Source organism: Propithecus coquereli, unplaced genomic scaffold (genome assembly GCF_000956105.1).
Source record: "Propithecus coquereli isolate 6110/MARCELLA unplaced genomic scaffold, Pcoq_1.0 Scaffold128, whole genome shotgun sequence".
In the NCBI taxonomy this organism is placed as follows: Eukaryota; Metazoa; Chordata; class Mammalia; order Primates; family Indriidae; genus Propithecus; species Propithecus coquereli.
This window is the reverse complement of record NW_012136969.1, coordinates 1,749,377-1,758,726: the sequence shown is the minus strand read 5'-3', so window position 1 is coordinate 1,758,726 and position 9,350 is coordinate 1,749,377. Positions and strand designations below refer to the sequence as shown.

General features: G+C 37.4%; 1 protein-coding gene and 1 pseudogene across 1 annotated transcript in view; one reads left to right on the top strand and one right to left on the bottom strand.

Annotated features, from left to right (window-relative positions):
• The window catches only part of TGFBR1 (transforming growth factor, beta receptor 1), a 21,418-nt gene that overhangs the window by 6,459 nt on the left and 5,609 nt on the right, over positions 1–9,350 (bottom strand). The window contains exons 3-5 of the mRNA XM_012638267.1: positions 5,641–5,871; positions 2,081–2,248; positions 9–100 (exon numbers count right to left, since the gene is read on the bottom strand). Coding sequence (XP_012493721.1) covers positions 9–100; positions 2,081–2,248; positions 5,641–5,871 — 491 coding nt within the window. The remainder of the gene's footprint in view (positions 1–8; positions 101–2,080; positions 2,249–5,640; positions 5,872–9,350) is intronic.
• Positions 8,719–9,302, top strand: LOC105805408 (annotated as a pseudogene).

Below are 9,350 nucleotides of genomic sequence, written 5' to 3'. Positions count from 1 at the left end.
TGTCTTACTGCCAGTCCTAAGTCTGCAATACAGCAAGTTCCATTCTTCTTCACCAAGATATTCTTTGATTTCAAATCTCTATGAGCAATAGCTGGTTTTCCTAAAGAATCGAAAATAGGACATGATTGCTTACAACCCTCACCTTCAGGTTCAAAAGCCTCTCCTCCCCGTCCCAGTACCAAAGCATTTCAGCCTGCATCACCCACAATACCTAGGTCATTACTAAAAAAACTCAAGTGAATCACTGGCGAAAAGTTGCTAAAATTACATTTCTTTAAAGAAAAAGATTAGAGGTGAAAAAAGTTATCAGTTTGTTTGTTGGCACCTTATAAATTCTTTACAAGAATCCTAGTCACAGATTGATATTCATGCCCAGGAACGAAGCATGTAGATCATCATTTTCCTTTCCCATCAACTGGAATGTACTCAGAATTAAGTATATTATCTAGAAGAAGTGCTATTAAAAATAATAATTAAAATGTGGAAAATCTGGAACTTTCATACACTGCTGATATGTAAGATGGCTCAGGCACTTTGAAAAAATAGCCTAGCAATTCTTCAAACCATTAAAAGGAGTTACCATATGATCCCAAAATTCAACTCTTAGGTATATACCTAAGATAACTGAAAACACATATCTACACCAACGTTTATTACAGTATTAATCCTAATAGCCGAAAGTGGAAACAACCCAAATGTCCATCAACTTATGAATGGATACATAAAATGTGGTACAATGAAATATTACTCAACCATAAAAAGAGATGAAATATTGATACATGTTACAACATGGATAAACCTTGAAAACATGCTAAGTGAAAGAAGCCAGTCACAAAGACCACATCTTGCATGATCCATTTATATAAAATGTCCAGAATAAGCAAATCTATAGCCAGAAAGCAGATTAGTGGTTGCCTAGGGATAAGGAGTTTTGAGGGGGAAAGGGGAGTGAGTGCTAATAACTACAGAGTTTCTCTTTGGAGTGAAGAAAATGTTCTAAAATTGATTGTGGTGTTGACTGCACAACTCTGTGAATATTCTAAAAACCACCGAATTGTACACTTTAAACAGGTGAATTGTACGATATGTGAATTGTAACTCAACAGAACTGTTATAACTAATAATAACAATAACTACAAAGATGGAGCCGGCTAAGATGTGAAGGAGCACATGTGCAGGAAAGCGGGAGTGGCATAGCCATCGGGCAGCAAGGGGACAACCGCCAGAGCAGATAGGTATATTGGTGTCTGACAGACTACAAGGCACAAATACCACAGCAAAAACATTTCATAACTAAAACAGCACTGAATTTTTCAACTATAAAACCACTGCACACACTCTCCTTATCTCAGGGTCAAATATCATCATTAGGTGGCCACATAACATTTATACAGCATGGTAATGTTTACAGAACACTTTCACATTTCATTTGATACTACATATAAAAATGCATTCACTTGAAGACTTGAATTCTGGGCCAGGAGTGGTGGCTCACACCTGTAATCCTAGCACTCTGGGAGGCTGAGGCGGAAGGATGGTTTGAGCTCAGGAGTTCAAGACCAGCCTGAGCAAGAGCGAGGCCCTGACTCTACTAAAAATAGAAAGAAATTAGCTGGACGACTAAAAATATGTAGAAAAAGTTAGCCGGGCATGGTGGCGCATGCCTGTAGTCCCAGCTACTCCAGAGGCTGAGGCAAAAGGATTGCTTGAGTCCAGGAGTTTGAGGTTGCTGTGTGCTAGGCTGACGCCACGGCACTCTAGCCCGGGCAACAGAGCAAGACTCTGTCTCAAAACAAACAAACAAAAAAAGATTTGAATTCTGAAACTGAGATCCTTAAACATCATAAGCAAGACTGAATGCCACTTTTAAGAACCGACAAAAATATCCCAGTGTTATTACAATGACTAGAGAATCTAAATAAATTCCCAGGTTCCTAACTCTATCTGAGATTTAATAGAAAGACAAAATGTTCTCATCTAAAACATTCGTTTTAAAATCTCCTGTTAGGCTAAATTCTATTTTCTTAATAGACATTACTTATAGGAATTTAAAGCTTAAATAATAGAACTGCTTAGTTACCTTGGGTACCAACAATCTCCATGTGAAGATGGGCAAGACCACTCGCTGTGGACAGAGCGAGTTTTATCATTCCTTCCACAGTAACTGTGTATCTGTTCAAGTAATCAAAAAGGGATCCATGCTCATGATAATCTGATACCAACCAGAGCTGAGTCCAAGTACCATTGTCTGTAAAACAGCATAACAGTATTTCAGTTGGGTTGCAGAACAATTATGATTTATTTATTCAAAGGTTATTATTTTTTACTTTCAATCCTGAATCACGCAACTGCAGTACGCTGCCACCTTTAGTCTGTATGCATCTCCTTCGCATTTTCTCATATATTCAGTTTGTCTTACACTTTTACATACATATCCTTTACATCTTCAGAGTAAGCCCCTCATTCTTAAGATAAGGTAAGGATAATTAATCCCATTTAAAAGACAAGAAATTCTAGCTCAAAGATGGTAACTTTCTTGCGTCTACACAGATAGGAGCAGAGCTGAGACTCTTGACTGCCTAGAAAAATGCCTGGGTCAGATTAGGTGATCAGTGGCTGTTTTTGGAAGAAGAGAAGGAAAAAAGAAAGGCAACAGGGAAGGATGGAGGGAGACGAGAAGGCTCCCAGCATGGCCACAGAAGGAATGGAATAGTATGGGACAAAACTGAAAGTGAGTTTTAATGACAAACGACAGACTGTACACACAGTTCACAAAGTCACCTTGCAAGACAAGGTGACTATAATTCCAAGGTTGCTAGCTTAGAGAAACAAAAATAGTGGTACCTCTGAGACATGGGGAAGCTGAGATAGAAACTGAAACATTAAGAGAAAAAGCTAGAAAAGCTCAAAAACCAGTTTTACACGGTTATTTTGAACCCAAATGACAAGGAACATTGGTTCCAAAAGTTCCTTTGTAAGCTGATACATGAGTTCAAAATGTGTTTTCTCACAGGAATAATGGTAAAGATACTGGCTAGGCTCCTAGGCTAGACTCGGCAACAAAAGCCTATTTAACCCAGAAGTAGCTGGAAAACCCACATATTTAATTAAATCATGAAAAAAAAAATGACACTGCAACATTAGGAGACAGCACAATTCAGTGAGAGATGTACACTTGGAGTTGTTCTGACCTGGGTTGGAATCCAGGGCCTGCGTTATTGATTATGCAACTTCAGGCAAGTTTCTTAACCAAGGAATCTGTTTCTTATTTTTTTTTTTTTTGAGACAGAGTCTCACTCTGTTGCCCGGGCTAGAGTGAGTGCCGTGGCGTCAGCCTAGCTCACAGCAACCTCAAACTCCTGGGCTCAAGTGATCCTACTGCCTCAGCCTTCCGAGTAGCTGGGACTACAGGCATGCGCCACCATGCCCGGCTAATTTTTTCTATATATTTTTAGTTGGCCGATTAATTTCTTTCTAATTTTTTTAGTAGAGACGGGGTCTCGCTCTTGCTCAGGCTGGTCTCGAACTCCTGAGCTCAAACCATCCTTCTGCCTCGGCCTCCCAGAGAGCTAGGATTACAGGCGTGAGCCACTGCGCCCAGCCTGTTTCTTCTTTTATATAACAAGAATAGTACCTAATTTTGCAAGACTGTTAAGAAGATTTAAAAAACAGAATGCTAGATTTAAGCAGTTAGTAGATAATAACCTAAAATGTGCTGTTCCCTTCCTTACTAGTTGTGAAACAAAAGATAAAAACCCCAAATTGACATAAAACAATTCTATATTTTGAAGGCTGTTACTTGAAGAAAAGCAACTCATTAGAAGTGATTAAGAAAAGAGACAGGAACTTTTCAGAAGATTCTGCAGAGGACTTCTGGGTACTTTGAAAAGGCCTTAGAGATTCATACCAGTTCTTTGTTAACTTGTTCTTTATAAACTTTACAAACTGATTCTATCCAAATTTGCACCTTTTCTTTTCCTTGATATAGGTACATTACCAGCTTATTTGCAGGCCTTTTAACCATGGCTGAATTTTGAGGGGCTCACAAATACAAGAACTATAGAGGAAGACAGGCAGATGGAAGAAAGGGAGATCGTCTGAGGTTACTGACAAGTAAGGTTATATGAGGGGCCGTGCATATAAAGGGCTGTCTGAGGGGAATTCACCAACAGGAGGATGAAGACAAAGGAAAAGGGAATTGGGGTGGAGGGCTAGGTTCAGAACAAAGTCCATTAACCTCTGACAAAGTAGAAAGAAGTGGGTAGGAAAAAGTCAGTAGGGTCAGCTAGTTCCCATGGTGACCACCAGATGACAGCATCAGCTTGGTTGGAGAAAGTTCAGGGCACAGCAACACTAGCATTTTGTGCCTGTGTGTTTGCAACTTGGAACACGGTACAAACAGACCCTCGGTGAGGTTTAAGCTTCAAAATACAGATTTGAAAGCCTCACCATAGTAGAGTTTGGAACCATGAATGTGGTTAAGTTCTTTAAGGGAGTAATTACTATTTGTACAGTTAAAGCCTTCAAATGAATCAGTAAGAAGAGTAAGAGTTTGAAAAACAAAGACAACTATTAAGAAGAAACAAAGTCTGGGGCCATAGAAGATAATAAAGGTAATTTTAAGAGTTGGGGGAGGAGCTAAATGGTGTCAAAGGCAGACAAAATGAGAACTAAGGATTTGGTTAGGCTGTTTGGTTACTGCTTTTGTTTGTTTTGTTTTTAAATTAAGTAATACTGAATTGTTAGTAGCCACTAATAACCGCTGCCTACACCCATCACTGCTCTTGTCATAAACATTATATATCCCCTGATGTGATGCAATAGGAAGTGTACAACATCCCTAATATGTATTCTGGATAAAACCAATAAAACCTCAATCAGATTCAGCCTCTAAATCTAACAGTTTTGAGAAAATACAGAGGAGCTAGTTAAGAGACACTATGGGAATTCAATCAGCAAAATCGAAAATGTGATAAAAAAAACCCTGTGATAAAAGCGTCCTCATCATTTAAAGATACGAATTAAAATTGTTTATGGATAAAAAGATATGTTATCTGGGACTGCCTTCAAATAATGGAGTTGAGGCAGAGTAGGTGGGATCAGAGATCAATTATAACTGGCAGTGAACTGATAATTATTGAAGCCAGATGATGGAGGAACATTATACTAATTCTCTACTTTTCTGTATGTTGTAAATTTTCTATAAATAAAAGTTAAAAAATAAAGAAGCAATACATGCTTGTTGTGTATAACTTTGAAAATAGAGAGAAACAAAAAGAAAATCATAAAAATCACCCATAATCACCAACTGAGATTAACACTGTTAATATTCTGAAGAAATAAATACTGCTGAAGGAAACGGAAGGGGAAAGGAGGAAAAAGATGACCACAGGTCTGGCCAAGCTAAAAAAGATAATGTTTACATTTTATAAAACAATTAGAGATTCAGGAACATGTTGCCAAGAGTCAAGAAAATCTTTAAGAAGTTTCTGTTTTTAAAAGTTTCTAATACATTGTATTTGACTTAATGGACTAATTTATATGACAAACGTCTTTTTATCTTTGAATTTGATGATGTTTGGTAGCTACATCTTTAAAAAGGCTTAAATAGATGTTGTTATACAAGCAAATGTTACCAACCCTTATTGTCTGCCGCTATAAATCCCAGGATATTTTCATGACGTAACATTACAGTTTGATAAATCTCTGCCTCACGGAACCATGAGCGCTCTTCTCTGGAGGAGAATATCTTAACGGCAACTTCTTCTCCCCGCCACTTCCCTCGCCAAACTTCTCCAAATCGACCTTTGCCAATGCTTTCTTGTAACACAATAGTTCTCGCAATTGTTCTCTGAACAAGCAATGGTAAACCTAAAGACAAAAATAAATTGTATTCAACACAAACAATCAACAATATTACGTGTTTCAAACAACATAAGAGGCACTAAAGAGTGACCCAGAAAGGTATTGTTCCTTACGCTATCTTACAATCTCACTGGGGAGATATAGATTACATTTGCAATAAAATAATTAATGAAAAAAGGAAAATAAGATAATAAATACATCAAGAAAATCCAGAAATTCCTGTCTAGAGGGTAAAAGTAGGCTTTGTAAAGTAAGTTGAATTTTGACTATTCTTTATAGAAGGGATAGGGCCAAAGAAGAGAAGGAAGTAAGGTGGTTAGGTAGGGGGAATATGCAAGCAAAGGTCGAAGAAGGAAATGAAGGGTCCATGTTTAGGGAACAAGCCTTGATAATCAGAGAGGATACATGTGGCAAAGCAGTGAAAGAGAAGGTAACCTATCATCAGAAGATGAAGAGTGCTGAATACCACGCTCAAAATAACCAATGAGAGCTTTAGGTAAAAGAGGAACCATTAAAGATTTCTGAAAAAAGTGAGCATGAATGGGGTGGGGGGAGATAATTTTAAAAATCTTATTTTAGAAAGATGAATCTGGTAATGGTTTTACTGATGGGCGGAGAAAATGATGTGGACACAAGAAACAGAAATAAATTCTGGCCTAACTTTCAATAAATCAGTAAAAATCATCACAGAAACTATTTCAAGGCACAAAATTTACTTGCTAGGAACTGGCTATATAGGCAATACTAGTGTCTTAAAGAACAATGCCAAGTAACTTACCTTGGAAATGGGGCACTTGTATTTTTTTTCACTAACTGACTTGCCTTACTTCAAAATACATATTTTAAAATATTGCCATACTTATTTCATTTAAAAGGATTTACTATTAGTAACTACCTACAACATTAAAGTGACACTATATTCGAGACAATCACTTAATATCATATCCCCCATCTGCTAAGGAACTATCATTTTAAATTATGTTGACACTAACAAATAAAATGCCAGTGTACATCATGTTCTACACTAGTATTTTATTTATACTATCTATGTACACATAAATCTGTGTGACTTATAATCTACATTCAAAGAAGCTTGCTAGATCAAATTAACCCAATGACAGTAAATGAAATTATCTGCTCTCTTTGGTTCCCTGATGTGAAATGCTTATAAATCCAAATCTTAAGTCTTTAAAGTGATCAAAAGCTTTTTCTTTTTCATCTTTATTCTCAAATGGGTCCTTTCTTCCCCTAGCTCTACCCTCCTTACCTCCTGTAGTTAGCAATCTAATTATAAACAACTGTTTTTGTTTATAAGGAGACTGCTAGTTTAAATAGATCTGTTCCAAATCCTTATTTAAATCAAGGTGCTCTTCTGTACTATGAATAATCAATTCCTAACTATGTTGTTTATTGTAAATACTAATTTATTAAATTTTCTTAAAGCCTTGTACAGGGCCATACCATGTACTGAAAGATATACTTAAGAGTTAAATTCAGGAGACTAATTTGGAAGTTACAAAGTCAGGTAATAAAAAAGAAAAAGGGATCACAAACAAGAAGTCTGAAAATGTCTAACAGGTTCAGGACTCATGTAAGTGTTATGGTCAAGAAAGGCTAACAGGACAAGGGAAATTTCTGTCTTCCCCTTCACCACTGGATTCTAGACACAGAACTAAAATTAAAAACCAAATCTAGATTTGTCATACTAGCTATATTGGGTTACCATACCTCACATGAATAGTTGAACATTTTTTAAAAGTAACTTTCTTCTAAAGACAAAATTAAGCAGTCCTAATTTATTTTAATAGATCTCTGAATTCTGTGCTTTACTCTTCTGTACCTTTAGAACTGCTTGAGAAAAAGCTCTAAAAGGGAAACAGGGTCCCAGCAGCTTCACATGTAGTGAACAATGCAAATAAGACCTGAACAACATGCATACATTACAAGAAATCGTAAGTACGCACAAGACATAATGAACATTGGCCTAAGAGACTCTTTCAAAAACTGGCACATATGCACATGCACACACTCACACACTTGGGTTGGAGCTGCCAGAACTCAGCTCTTCATTGTCTTCCCTGTTAAAAGTACAGTCTTTAAGAGGTAGAGATAGGGTACTCCTTAACTATGGTCATGATGTTGAGTAATAAACATGTGAATTCAAAACATGAAATGCTTAGTTTTACCTTTTCCTCATTAAATCAAAGAACTAAAAAGGGGAAAAAATAGACATTTTATGTATTCATAGGCATAAGTCCCATGCATAAAGTGGCATTAAGGCTTTATAGTGAATAGAGGGGAAACAGATGGCATTTTCTGCTATCATTCAACAGAAGATGGCTTCTGCCTGCTTAAGTTCAGAGGGAATTCAATACACAATGAACTATGATAGGGAAAGGAGGCCTTTAACTAAGTTTTTTGTATAATGCAGCAAATTAACATCGTATATCAGATTTTTCTTCTAAATATGTTTTCAATAAGAGTAACAGTGCTTTCATGCAAACACTTGTCTCATCTGAACTTTACAACAATCCAATCATAACAATCCACAAGGCAGGGTCCATCACTTTCATTTTAAAGATGAAATAACTCAAGGGTGAGACATCAGCTAACTGCCCAAAACCACAGAGCTAGCAAGCAATATAGACAAGTTTTTGCAGGGTAAGGCATAAGAGGCAGAAAAGCTTTCCGACAACAGAGAGCTGTGGTCCCTGATGGATCTAGAAATGTACATAAAAAGGAAAAAGAATAATTCCATTCTTTATTTCACACCTACATCTTAAAAGGTAAATGAATATATTCTTATTCAGAAATCATGCTCTTCCTAAGCCTTCGCTCAGCAAGGAGAAGCCCATGCTCAGTTCAAGTGCCAAGATCATGAAACCCAATGTTGACAAGCCAGACGAGTTCAAATCCAGCATTTCCTAGGCTCTTTTGGAGCTGGAGATGAATTCAGACCTCAAGGCTCAGCTCAAGGAACTGAATTAACAATGGCCAAGGAAACTCAATTGGTGGTGGCAGGAAAGCTATCATAATCTTTGTTCCCATTCTTCAACTGAAATCTTTCCAGAAAATCCAAGTCCGGCTAGTACATGAATTGGAGAAAAAGTTCAGTGGGAAGCACGTTGTCTTTATCACTCAAAGGAGAATTCTACCTAAGCCAACTTGAAAAAGCCACACAAAAAATAAGCAAAAGCATCCCAGGAGCTACACTCTGACAGGCATGCACACTGTGACCCTTGAGGACTTGGGTCTTCCCAAGAGAAACTGTGGGCAAGAGAATCTGCACGAAACTGGGTGGCAGCCGGCTCATGAACATTCATTTGGACGAAGCACAGCAGAATAATGCAGAACACAAGGCTGAAACCTTTTCTGGTGTCTATAAGCAGCTCATGGGCAAGGATGTTAATTTTGAATTCCCAGAGTTTCAGTTGTAAACAAAAATAACTAAATAAAGTATATTGGAAGGGAGGAAGGGAGGAAGG